The 13,331-nt window shown below is 55.6% G+C and overlaps 1 protein-coding gene across 1 annotated transcript in view; it reads right to left on the reverse strand.

The window, feature by feature from the left end:
• Positions 1-13,331, reverse strand: part of SPNS2 (SPNS lysolipid transporter 2, sphingosine-1-phosphate) — a 33,762-nt gene that overhangs the window by 1,933 nt on the left and 18,498 nt on the right. Inside the window, exons 3-12 of the mRNA XM_087825942.1 lie at positions 9,839-9,975; positions 5,760-5,911; positions 5,473-5,539; positions 4,095-4,237; positions 3,635-3,787; positions 3,318-3,507; positions 2,920-2,985; positions 926-1,024; positions 680-843; positions 133-324 (exon numbers count right to left, since the gene is read on the reverse strand). Coding sequence (XP_087682068.1) covers positions 133-324; positions 680-843; positions 926-1,024; positions 2,920-2,985; positions 3,318-3,507; positions 3,635-3,787; positions 4,095-4,237; positions 5,473-5,539; positions 5,760-5,911; positions 9,839-9,975 — 1,363 coding nt within the window. The remainder of the gene's footprint in view (positions 1-132; positions 325-679; positions 844-925; positions 1,025-2,919; positions 2,986-3,317; positions 3,508-3,634; positions 3,788-4,094; positions 4,238-5,472; positions 5,540-5,759; positions 5,912-9,838; positions 9,976-13,331) is intronic.

Below are 13,331 nucleotides of genomic sequence, written 5' to 3' on the forward strand. Positions count from 1 at the left end.
AGCCTGCACCCTCCCACGGTCCTCCAGTCAATTTGGGCAACGTTTCAGGAGGAAGTGCCGCCCTGAGTGCTCCCTAACCCTGCCTTCCCCTCCCACAGGAGACCCCCCTTAGTCCCCCTGGCCTGAACTCACCACCTCAGACCTTCATGGATGCGGGTGGCATCACCAACTCGTTCACCCTGGGGGAGAGACGGGCAGGGGTCAAGGTGGCGGATCAGCGGCGGCCGAGCCCGGGCACTGCTCTGGCGCATCGAATCACAGGGGCCCGCTGACCGGAGGTGCTGGGCAGGGACCTCGTCAGCCCCAGGGGGAGGTGGGAGAGCCCAGGGGTGGGGAGAGGAAAGAGAGAGAAGAGTAAAGAGAAAGTCAGAAAATGAGAGAAAAAGAGGGCTCCCAGCTCTAAAAACCATTAACCAGAGAAAAACCCAAGCCTAGAACCACCAGGAACAGGTCCCAAGCCCACCCTGGGTTCACCGTGGGCTCCCACAGCCCCCACACCCACTCGGTGCGGGTCGGCCTGCGAGCAGCAGGCAGCATCAAGAGGACAGGAGGGTTCGGGAGCTGGGCCAGGCCCCCGGGGGCCAGGTGACTCGGCCGCACGGGCATGCCCTCCCGCTCTGGGGCACCAAACCCTGAGTGCCCTGCAGTGGGGGCAGCAGGCCCACCCCACCCCACTCACTGCTGCTCAGCCTTGGCGCGGTCGCTGAGGAAGAAGAGAGCCGTGGCTAGGAAGAACATGCCACCCAGGACCACGACGAAGGGGCAGAGCATGAGCGCGTAGCCCAGACTCAAGAACTCCCAGAGCGGGGAGTCCTTGGTGCTCTGGCGGATCAGGTCGGAGATCTGCGAGGATTGCGGGTGCAGTCAGGGCAGGCCCGCCCCCCGAAGCCCAGCACCCACCACGCCGCCCCTGCCCGGGACTCACAAAGCCGATGAGGTAGGGGCTGCCCGCGTCCCCCAGCAGGTGAGAGGTGAAGCTCTGCAGGGCCACGGCGGTGGCCCGTCTCGTGGGGATGACCACATACTGCGGAAGAGGTGGCAGGTCAGAGTGCAGAGGAGCCAGGCCCACCCACCTGGCCTCATCCCTGGGGTCAGGACATTTCTGAAGATCCCTTCTGCCCTGGTGTCTTAACACCTCACTCCCCGGGGCCCTCCCTCCCTTCACCCGCCCTCCCTAGGGTCCTCTGCTCATCTCCAGCTCACGAGGCCAGGCTGCCTTCCATCCTGCACGGGCTCTTGGTGGAGAGCCAGCTGCGTGGTCACGGAAACAGAGGCCCAGAGGGACACAGGTTACACATGGAGTCAGGCAGCGCTGGGCCCAGAGCCCTGACCTCTCAGCCTCCTGCCCTCACCTCCCCACCAGCTAAAGATCCATCTTGGTTCCCCCTCCACGAGGACCTGGCAAAGCCTAGGTTGGCCTGCAAGGGAGGGGGGAACAGGACCCTGCCTGGAAGAGCCTCCACTTTGACCCATGGGCACCCCCAGTACCAAATTCCACGAGCTGCTGGGCCCCAGGAATCCTTATCAGACCAAGCAGGCCCTAACCACAGGGGTCACAGCTCCAAAGCTGGGTGGGCCAAGGTCAGCAGAGCAATAGGGCAGGCAGCCCCCCTGGGCAGCCCCCTGCCCCCGAGATCTAGCTGCCTCATAAGTCAGAGTGTCAGCCCTTAGACAGTCTATGAGGGCAGCCAGTACCCACAGGGTGCCCCCATTACAGGGGGCAGGGAGGAGACCTGGATCTGATGGGATTCTGTGGCCTTATTTCCAGCAATAGTCACGTGGCTGTGACACTTAATAAAATGGGACACAATTTCCCTGGGACCCAAACCCTGTCAGCAGCTGGGGCTGCCCCTGGGGGCAGAGGCAGGTCCTGCCTAGCACCAAGGACACTTGATTCAGACAGATTCCTCCTCCCTCCTCTCCGGGCATGTGCAGTGACACCCCCAACCCCTGCCACCCTGCCCAGCTCCATGCTGAGACAGTTGAGTCAGACGTCCTGCTCCCCCCAGCCCATGGACTGGTGTGGACAAGAAAGAGATGGCCCAGTGAAGCAGGTATGCAGGGAGGCTCTGGTGGGGCAAGGCAGTCTGGAGGTGAGGGGCTGGCAGGGATCTGGGCTGTCCCATAGTGGGGCACCGGACACTGAGTGCCCTGAGGGTCAGTCCATGAGGAGCCCTTCAGCCTCCTGCCCCCAGGGCCTCTCCCAGCACCTCCAAGACCCTCTCCCCACCCCAATTCCCACCGTGCTGGGCCCCTGAACGCCCCTTCTCCCAGTCCTCTCCTGACACTGACTTGGAGGATTCCAGAACGCAGAACCAGGTGTTACTCCATCCCCCAACCCTCACCCCCATTCAGACTGCTGCGAATGAGCAGGACCACAGCCCCCTCTCAGCTCCTCCCAGGCTGCACCCAACCATGTTCAGTGACACAAACCCCTGCCGCACTCAGACAGCCCTTTGTCCCAGCCGGCCGGCTGGTCTGGAGCCCATTGTTGGCCCTGTGAAGACGGCCTCTGTGCGCCTGGCCACAGCCACAGGCACTCAGGCAGGGGGCCTGGGACCCAGGCTGAGCTAGGTCGATGGAAGCTCAGACCCTGGGGGAGGAGCGCTGGCAGGCAGCACTCCCTTGGTGCCAGCCTGGCACTGCCAGCCTCCTGGCCACAAACCTGAGCCTCTAGACATCCCCCTCCCCACCCAGTTTTCACATCCATCCTGCCTGCTTAACCCACTGATTTCAGCCCTGCCCCATGCAGACTCCAACTTCTCTGATCCCCTCCCTGCCTCCAGGCTCACCTTCCCAGCCTGCCTGCCCCCTACCACCACCAAGTCCTGCCAGCTCTTCCTCCCCTCCTTTCGCCCTCCCCAGCTGCCCGAGAGGTCCAGAGGCCTGGTCAGCAGAGGCAACCTCAGCCTGCCTCACCATAAGGATGTCTGCGGTGATGGCCCAGTTAGAAAACAGCAGTGTCTCCCCGACAAAGATGCAGATCTGCCCAGGAGAAACCAGAACAACCGTCAGGAAGCGTTCCCCCCACCAGCTGCCTCAGGCTGCTCCCTGCACCCTGGCTGTGGGCAGGGAACCCCAAAGCCTCCCAGCCCTCCCTGGAGCCTGCATCGCCTGGCAGTCAGGCTCACGAGGAATTTGTGGCTTATCAAGCCATGCCCGCAGCCCTGAAAGACACCGGAGCCCTGGACAGGCTCTGGACAGAACAGGGGCAGGCAGACAGGAGCCTTCCCATGGGGAGGGAGGGCCCCATAAGTCAGACTGCATCTCCTTCTAGGCCACTCCCTCACCACCCTTGTACCCCCCACTGCACTCACATAGGCCCCCACGATGCTGCTCTTGGCGGCCACGAAGATGAGGCAGATGAAGATGGCAGAGCCCAGCATGCCCACAGCACACACCAGCGGGTCGGCCCGCTGGGTCCGCAGGCGGCACCAGCGCGTGGCTCCTGCCCCCGTGACCACACCCAGAAAGCCCGTAAAGCAGGTGATGGCCCCAAAGATGAGGCTGTAGGGACAGAGGATGGTGGGGTATGGGTTGAAAGGAAGGCCGACACTGGGCCAGAGGGCTGGCACTTCCATCCAGCATCCCTCGCTACCCTGCCACCCACCGCCGCACCCGGGCCTGGCCCCACCTGTCCTTGGCCCCGCAGGGTGGGCTGCTGCATGCCTCTGCCGTCTTCTGCACAACCTGGGCGCGGTACAGGTACAGTGGGATCCACATGCCCAGGGCCCCTGTGGCGAAGGACACGGCCGACGTGGCCAGGGAGGAGAAGACGTAGCTGCGGCTGGGGAGAGGCCGGGGCAACACTGAGCGGGGGCCAGGACCCCTGCAGCCAGCCCAGGAGCAGCCTTTGCTCCCCCATTCCTTCCCCAGAGTTGGAAGCCTCTAATGTCTTCCCTTACAGGTTCTGGGCGTGAGGCCTGTGACTGCTGAACACATACTAGTGGCCACAGTGTCACTCCCAGCACTGCTGGCAGGAGAGACAGCAGAGAGTCTGGCCACGGGTGCCGGGTGGGCTGCCCTGCAAAGGGTGTGCTCTCATCTTGGCACCGCCCCCCTCTTCCCCCCAGACCCCTCCCAGCAGTACTCACTTGCGGATCAGGGCCTTCATGTCTCGGAGCCACGAGGTCCGAGCCTTGAGCTGCCCCCCGAGCTGGTCGGCGTGGCCTCTCTTAGTGGCTGGGACCAGAACGAGGATGAGTGTTCCTGTGATCATGCCCACGATGGGGGACACCTGACGGGGCGGGGAGCACCAAGTTAGGTCACACCTTCTCTGGGCTCTGGGTTCCTCCTCGGGCCTGCTACCTGCCCAGCCTTCCTGATTGGACTGCTGAGCAAAGCCGCTGGGGATGTGGTCAGCAAGGGGCTCGGGGGCTCAAACTGCAGTGTCCAGAGCAGGGGCGGGATGGGAGGGGGCCCGAAGGAAGAAGGGAGGGACAGGCGGTCAGATGGATAAAGGAGGGAAGACAGATGGCTGAATGAATATATGGACACACAGATGGAAGGAAGGAGGGATGGATGGGTGAATGAACTGATGAAAAGACAGGAAGATAGACGCTGGATTGATGAATCGCTGGATGGATGAGTTAATACATGGAAAACCAGGAAGATGGCTGGCTGATGAATGGATGGACAGAAAGAAAGGCAGGTAGGTGTTGGACAGACATGGAATGATGAGTGGGAGAGGAGAGAGCGTTCCTGTGGTCAGGGAGCCAGATACCAGCCCTGCCCGATCCCCTGGGTCTGGGAGTTTCCCAGGCCAGAGCCTCGCCCTGCAGGTCACTGGGAACGGACTGGCTGGGCATGAAGCATCCGGCAAGTAGATCAGGTAGGTTATCATTTGGGGGGCCCATGTGGGTCCTCCCTGTGCCCAGCCCAGCGTGAAGAACAGAATCTCCAGGCCCCAGCCACTCTCCAGATGGGGGGACATTTTGGCAGCCTGATTTCCAAGGGAAATCTGTTCCCACCCCACCAGGCCTGGGAGCCTCTCCATTCGCTCCCACTCCCATTAAGAAATTCCACGGAGGCTGCTTCCTTCCTGCTTTTGAGGAAAAAACACTTTGTCTTGAGCTTCCTCTCCTCTGTGAGACTGGGGATCTCTGTTTCCTCTGATTGCACTGTCCTGGAGCCTTGGCAGACTTGCCTGGAATCCTCTCCGGGGGCAGGAAGCGGCCGCAGACCCCAGGGGCCCCACACAGAGGTCTCTCTCAGCCTCACCCTAGCACAGCACCGGGGCTCAGAGCAGGAAGCGCCATCGTGGACCCAGAATTTCCTGACCCAGTGGGAGAGTTCTTCCTCTCAGCCTGGGGGCCCAGAGGGTGATGGGGCTGCTGGGCTCTGCTCACACCTGGGCCCCCCAACACTACCATGGAGACTAATCTAGAAGAGTGCCGGCCCACGAGGTGGGACGCCTCTGTCCCTGAATCTCTGGGTGACCCTGGGCACGAGCTGGTCTGGTGGTGTCCTTACCCTCAAGGCCCAGTGCCAGTCTCCGGCTGCCTGCTTCACGCTGGAGCCGGTGATGTAGCCCAGGCCGCTGCAGGGAAGACAGGCACAGTCAGCAAGGACAGGTGGGGGCGGGGGGCAGGGGGTGCTCACTATCTATGAGGCAGGACGCCTGCCCACCTGCCCCGACCACCCAGCCAGCTGGCTGGGGAGCAGGTCCACCATTTCTCCAAGGCTGACCACCCACATGTTTAGGTCCCAGAGGACAGGGAGCGGTCAGAAGCCTGAGGGGACCTTGCCCGGATCCTCACCTGCCCAGCGGAATGGCAAAGTAGAAGACAGACAGCATGAGCGTGCGTGTGTTCTTGGTGAAGAGGTCGCCAATGATGGTGGGCGCGATGGTGGAGTAGCTGGCCTCCCCGATGCCCACCAGCCCCCGGGACACGACCAGCAGCCAGAAGTGCTGTGGGGGAGGGGGGAGAATGCTGGGGGACTGTCCTGCTCCCCTGTCTGCTCATCCTTGGTCCCCACTTTGCTCTGTACCCCTGTAGGGTCTAGGAGGAGCTAGGGAAAAGGATGGAGCCCAACCCCTGCCTCAACAACTACACCCCCAGGCCGCTCTGGGCCTCAGTTTCCCCCTCCATAGTGGGTCTAACTGGGCCTGGTTAGCCCAGTGCTGGGGTGGGACTTGAGTCTCTCAAGTTGAGAGTTGTAAGTATGGCCCAGACAGGCCCCCTCTGGCCCCCTCATAAGCACGGAGGACCTAAGCCTGTCTTACCCCCCCAATGGGAGACTTCCTTTCTGAATTCTGGTTCTACCTTGGGAGCCTCGAGTCACCCCCACTCTGTGTCCCACCCCCAGGCAGGGCAGCTGGGCTACCCTGGCAGCACTGGCAGAGGATCACGTGTGGGTGCAGAATGGGCAGGGCTGCCCAGTGCTCGGCGTTCCTCCCCCATACACATCAAAGAGCAAAGCCTGCTGATCTGGGAAGGGTGGGGCCATGCCAGCTGCCAGTGGTGCTACCCTTTGATGTGGACCTTGTCCCCTCTATCCCCCCAGCTGCCCAGGGCCTGAGAACACAGCCTGGTCATCTTTCCCCGGCCCCACCCTGACCACCCATCCGGCCAGCATCACCCACATCCAGCCCTCCTCTGGGCTCCCTGCCTCCTCTCTCCATCTGCCCAGCTCTTTCCTGGCCCTCTCGGCGTCACCGGCCTGCTCGGCCACCTCGGAGCTCCTTCACTCTCTCCACCTCTGAGTCCTTCCCTAGCTCCTTCCCTCTGCTTCTTTTCTTGGGGATCATCTGCCTACAGCCTTTGCCTATTTTTCTGTTGGGTTGTCTTTCTTGCCTTGGTTTCTGTATATCATGGGTATCAACCCTTTATTACGTACGTCACAAATATTTTCCACTTTGTATATGGGGAGTTCCACCGCTCAGAAGCTTCATTGTGTGTTGTTTAATTTGAGGATGTCCAATCTGCTAATTTTCCCTTACTGGCTTCTGGATTTCACATCTTGTTCAGGACAACTTACTCCATCCCGAAATGATAAAAATATTCTCTAATATTTTATGTTCATTATAGAGAGAGCGTGCGAGACTGGGAGGGGTTTCCTCAGCTCTTCTCCTCGGCACAGGAGCAGGCAGATGAGGCGTCTCTGACAAGGGGTCCTGTGAACCCCCCCTCCTCCCCCAGGCGCCCACTGAACAGTGCATTTGTTACTTGCACACCCACGTACCAATGAACCGCACTTAGTGTCCCATGTGCTTTGAAAAAAATGACCATAAAAGGAACCATTCCATGCATCTTGTCCCACAGCTCGCTCTTCCCTCATTCCTATCTTTTAATGCAGATCTAGCTCACTCTTTTGTGATCAAGAGTCCCATAGGATGAAAATGCCCCATTTTATCTGGGCTTCCCTCAGGCACGCTCCCGTAGGTGGTCTCCCTTTTTTCGGTTTCAAGACTGCAGCGAATATCCTCGCGTGCACCGTGTGCACAGGTTGGAGCTTCTTCTTGGGCATATACCTCAAAGCAGAAGGCTGGGCCGCAGGGTGTACACAGCCAGAATGTTGCAAGATCCTCCGCTTTGCTTTCCAAAGAGTCTCTATCAATTTACACTCCCACCAGCAGCTTTAATAACACTTGGTATCGCCAGCCTTTTTAATTGTTGCCAATCTGATGGGTGTGAAATGGTATCTCAATGTTGTTTTAATTTGCATTTCCTTGATTACTCCAGTGAGTACGTCTCTGCTTGGCTTGCCCATTGGGTATCTTCTCCTGGAATCGTCGGTCACTATCCTTTGCCCATTTTTCTACTGAGTTGTCTTTTTCTTGTCGATTGATAGTTCTAGATTGTTATAGTTTGCTTTTTACTTTCCTTGGACCTATCCAGGATTTATTTTGATGTGTGGTTTGAAATACAGGCTAAGCTTCATTTTTCATCCAGATGGATAGTCAATTCTCCCAAAACCAGGAGATGCAACTTTCATCCTACACTCAGTCCCCATAGGAGGGAGGACTATGTGCCACTGCTCTCGGTCTGTCCCTCTGCTGGTTTAGTTAGAACAGCCACATTGGAATAACTGGCAGGGAAAATCCCCTTCACTGTCATTTTTCACAATGTTCTTAGCTGTTCTTAGGTGTTTTCTCTGCCAAATTAACTTCAAAATCCTGTGGGACTCGGATTGTGATTGCAGAGAATTTATAGATTAATTGGGGTGATCTGTTTCTCTCTCTGCCTCTGCTCACCTTCTCTCCCCGACCCTCCCTCCTTCTACACACCTAGAGTGGGGCCCAGCACTGGCATCATGGCCCTGGACTCCCTGGTCAATCCCAGAAGTAGCCCTAGAGATCAGAAGACCAGGGGCCTGGCCAGGGGCAGGGCAAGGTCCTGAGGGGCCCTAGAGGCTTCCGGTCCAGGCCCCATTTTTTACTGTGGGTGTCAGGCTGACACTCTGGGCTTGGAGCTTACCTGAGCCTGAAGCTGCCCCATGAAGCAAACATGTACCCCCCAACCTGCTGATTCCCTTTGCCCTCACCTCCAACTGCCTCTCGAGCAATATAAATCTGACTCACCATTGCTCTTCTTTGCACTCTTCCTGCACTGGCCTCAGGAGGAAGCCCACGCCCTCCACCCTGGCATTTGAGGCTCTCCTTGACATGGCCCTTGCCTTCCTTGCCAGCCAAAACACTATCCTCCTTGATTTCTCAACACAACCCACCATTTCTGCAGCCATGAGTTTGCTCCCTCTGTCCATTCTATCTTCACCAAAAGGCGTCATCTCCCTGGCCTGCCTGCCCAGCTCAAATGCCACCTCCCCCAGGAAGCCTTCCTTGACCTGTGGATTTTAAGAGACTGCTCTCTCTACACTGAGGACTCTCGGCACTTTGCACATCCTGAAGGCTCTAAAGATGAGACCTCCTGTCACATCTTCCCACCGCTACCCTGGGTGCTCCCAAGGTCAGGGCAGGGTCTCCTCCTTTATCCCCTAGGCTGAAAACTTCTTGGGGACAGATCCTGGTACTCCTCCCCTTTTTCCTCTATCTCCCTCTACAGTAACCATCACATGATTGCCCTTCCTCTGCTTGAACATTCCTAGTGATGGGGAACTCACTACCTCTCAAAGCAACATATCTCCTTTTTGGAATAAAGAATCGAAATAATGATTTTCTGAACAACTGCCATGTTCCAGGGCCTAGATAGTCATTAGCTCAGTTATTTCTCACAATAAATCTTTAAGTTGAGAAGTACTATCCCCATTTTAAAGATGAAGAAACTGAGGCTCAGAGACAAGTAAATTTCTCCAGATCATAAGGCTGAATGGGCAAGAGTTGGGATATTCAAACTCAGAACTGTGGGAGCCGAGTAAGAAACATCTTCCTTATGTTGAAGTGACATTTGCCTCCCTAGGACTTTGACCCAAGCAGTTATCAAACGAAGAGCAAACAGTGGGAAGCCCAGACAGGGGCATGGCTCACCTATGGTCACACAGAAAGAGTCTGGCGGAGCCGGAACTAGAACCAAAGCGTCCTGGCTCCTAGGCCAGACTAGTTCCCCCTGCTCCTTGAATCCCCCCCCCCAAATCAGAGGCAGCTGAGAGAGCCAGGCGGCCACACTGGGCTGTGGGCCCCTCAGTTCAGGCCAGCATGGGGACAGCACTATTTGCAGGGCCAGTTAATAAAAGTGCCCAAAGACTCTCGCATCCCACTGTACTTGGAAGATATTATCTAGCTCCGGAGTTTGAAATACAGACTAAATTTGATTTTAGCTTGAGCAAAGGGGCTGTAACCCCCAGTCTACACTAAGACAGGTCAATCAGACAGGCCACCAGCTGGAGGAACAGATGGGACACTCAGGGTTGCCGGGCGGGACGTCCGGACAGGCCTCACCTGCTGTGAGATGAAGGAGCTGGAAAACGTGACTGCCGACCAGAAGAAAATGCCGCAGCTGAGAATCACTTTCCTGTTGAAGCGGTCGCCCAGGTAGCCGAAGATGGGGGCAGCCACCATGAAGCTGCAGATGAACACTGTGCGGGCAGAGGAGAGCTTGAGGGCTGCTGTCGGGTGCTCGTGCCTGAGCCACCTGCCCACATCGCCCCAGCCTGAGGCCAGGGGCCCAGGAGACAAAGCTCAGCCTGGGCCAGGGACTGAGGAAACGAGCCCAGGGAGGAAGCAATTAATGTGAAGATTAATGTTAGTGAGAAAGCAACCTCAGCCAGGCCAGGGCCCGGGGGAGGCAGGTAAGGCCCTCTGGGTTCAGGAGATTCTGTGACGCCTTCCTCTTTAAGGCAGGGCCACAAGGCATCCAGTTGTAGGTGAGCCCTTCGGGTACGTTGGGTACTTTTATTTTATTTTTTTTTATTTACTATCCTCACCTGAGGTTATTTCCAGAGCGAATGGAAGGGGGAGAGAGGGAGAGAGAGAGAGAAACATCAGTTGGCTGACTCACGCACTCGACCTGACCGGCGCCGGGGATGGAGCCTGTAACCCAGGTACGTGTCCTTGGCCAGAATTGAACCCTGGACCCTTCAGTCCACAGGCCAACATTCTAACCACTGAGCCAAACTGGCTAGGGCTCTTTGGGTACTTTTAAAACAATATAGATCTATTCATCGAACAGTTTGTATATGCCAGGATCTGTGCTAGGGCTCACCACAAAGCATCCTGTGTATCCTTCCACCCCATCCCACCTCGCGGATGGGGAGACAAGCTCAGGGAGAAGTGACTTGCCCAAGGCCCCACCATCAGTAAACAGCCCAGTGGGGATTTGATCCTGCCTGCCTGACTCCAGAGCCAGCATTCCTTATATTTTGCCACACTGCTTTCCTTATTAGACTTGGGAAAGAGAGGGGAAGGGAACTACCCAAGGTCATATAGCAAATCAGGACAGAACTGGGCCTGGCACTCCAGGTCTCATACCAGAGAGATCACACAGCCACCCTCACTCCCAGCAGGTTGAAGGGCTTTCCTGACATTTGAAAACACTGTTGTTCATTTGTTTGTTCCTTTGTTCATTCATCCATCCATTCATCCACCCGTCCATCCATTCATCTATCTCCATTCATCCATCCAACAAAAAACAAAAATTCCTGCTCTCTTGGAGCTTACATTTTACTAAGGAGAGACAGACAATAACATCAAAAATATAGTATGTCAGATGGTGACAAGTGCTAAGGAGGGTAAAAGGCAGAAACAGGAGATAGGAAATGTGTAAAGTAGATGCTATAATTTTATATAGAAGGGTCGGAGAAGGTGAGGAAACAAATCGTGCAAATATTGGGGCAAGAATTCAAGTACGAAGGCCCTGGGGCAGGAGTGTGCTTAGCATACTTGAGGAACACCAAAGAGACCTGAGTGGCTAGAACAAGAGGGGCAGAGGGGGAAAGGCCAGATGGGTTATAGCCTTATGGCCCATTGTGATGCTGTGGCTTCTGCGGGTGAGAAAGGAAAATACTGGAGGATGCTGAGGAGTGATCTGACCTGGTTTTGTTCTTCCAGAACAAGAGAAAGGCAGAGTCTCAGAGGACTCCATGGGGATGCCACTGCCAGTGATAGAGAGGCCCTGGAGGTCCCAGGTGAGATAGAGGCCAGCAAGCAAGGGTAGGCTCTGGGTCACAGGCAAGGCAGGCCCCCCTACTCCCCCTGGAAGGCAGTCCCACAGCTGATGGGCAGATGGCCAGACAAAGGCTGGGAGTGAGCAGACAAGGTGGCCAGTGGCTGGCCTCTGACCGCCAGGCTGAATGTGCCCATGGGCTGGACTGCTGTCTCACAGATCTGAGTCCCCAGGGAGGCAGGACTGGAAGAAGAGAAAGGGGGAGGGGGGGAGGGAAAGAGGTGAACTAGGGGAGAGGGGGCTGGGCTGGAGGGGTGTGACTCTCTTATCCTAGTGAAAGCAATGAGTATGTATGGGGTGTATGGGGGCCTGTTAATCCCAACTATGTGTGACTGGGACTTTGGACAGAATCAGCATAGAGGTGCTCAAATTTGAGCTTCAGCGACACACTGCCTGGGTTCAAATTCAGCTCTGTTCTTTTCCAGCTGGGTAACCTTGAGTAGGTCACAGCCTCTCTGTGCCTCAATTAGTGGTGTGCTGATAAATGTTGAACAACTGGCTCTCCTGGTGTGTAGTGTTTGCCAGTTTCCAAGGTGTAAATATTCCCACCCTGGATGATTTCAAGCTACCAATGTGATGTCACTGTTCCACACAGCATTGTATATACAGTATTTCCACAAGACAGATATAACAGAAGTAAATAACCTTAAGAACACAGATAAGAGCAAAAAGTAATAAAAAATTAGGGAGTGATGAGTTGTATTTATTACCTTTGTGGGTTTTTTGTTTTGTTTATGTGTTTTTTTAAAAAAATGTGTTTTTATTGATTTTAGAGAGAGGAAGGGAGAGAGAGGAGAGAAACATTGAAGAGTGAGAGAAACATTGATCGGCTGCCTCCTACATGCCCCCTACTGGGGATCAAGCCCTAAACTCGGGCATGTGACCCCACTGGGAATGGAAACAGCAACCTCTAGGTGCATGGGACGACACCCAACCAATTACGTAAAAACCTTTGTTTTTAACATAAGTTGTTTAATCATAAGTTTACATAATTTAGTTTCTAATAATGGTTGTATTTAACAACCAGCTCACATAATTCCTGAAAATCTAACAATTGACTCTCAGGCGCAGGTCTAAGTCATTTCCAGCAGGCCAACTTCCTTAAAATGAAGGTAAAAATAGCAGCTCCCCAGTTGCTCTTAGCCGTGGATGAGATAACGTTAGTAAGGTGCTTAAAGCCGCACCCTGACCAGAGTGGGGTGGCCTCAGTCAACACTGGGCCTTTGTTTAGATTAATCAAAGGAGAAATTATTTCCTCATCTCTAGAAAAAGAATTTTTCCTGCTGGGCTGGCCTCCCAGGACCTTCCTGAGATCAGACCAGGATATGGGCAGGAAAGAGATTTCTATCTCCTTAGGACTTACATACGGCAGGGGGGAGAATTGTTGCCTCTCTCTACTAGGTGGGGAGGGAGCAAAAAGAATCAGAGTGGGGGTTGCACCTTGCCTGGTAAGGGGGGGCACACCCCATCCACAGGTTGCCCAGCCTGAAGGGCTAAAATGCCAAGGAACCAGCAGGGAAGGCCAACTCCTGCTAGAATAACGAAGGGACGCTTCATGGAGGTGGTGATATCAAAGCTGGGCATTGAAGGATGGATAGGAATTTACTGTGATGATAATACTTAAAATCAAGAATATACACTAACATATAAATTCTAAATCTTACAAGCAATACTGTATAATAGTTGAGGAGGCACAATGCTTACTGTTAATAATAACCTCAGTTATCATTTATGGAAGACTAATTACAGGCAAGGCCCAAGGATGTGCCC

The sequence above is a fragment of the Miniopterus natalensis genome, chromosome 17 (assembly GCF_054644295.1).
Source record: "Miniopterus natalensis isolate mMinNat1 chromosome 17, mMinNat1.hap1, whole genome shotgun sequence".
NCBI classification, from domain to species: domain Eukaryota; kingdom Metazoa; phylum Chordata; class Mammalia; order Chiroptera; family Miniopteridae; genus Miniopterus; species Miniopterus natalensis.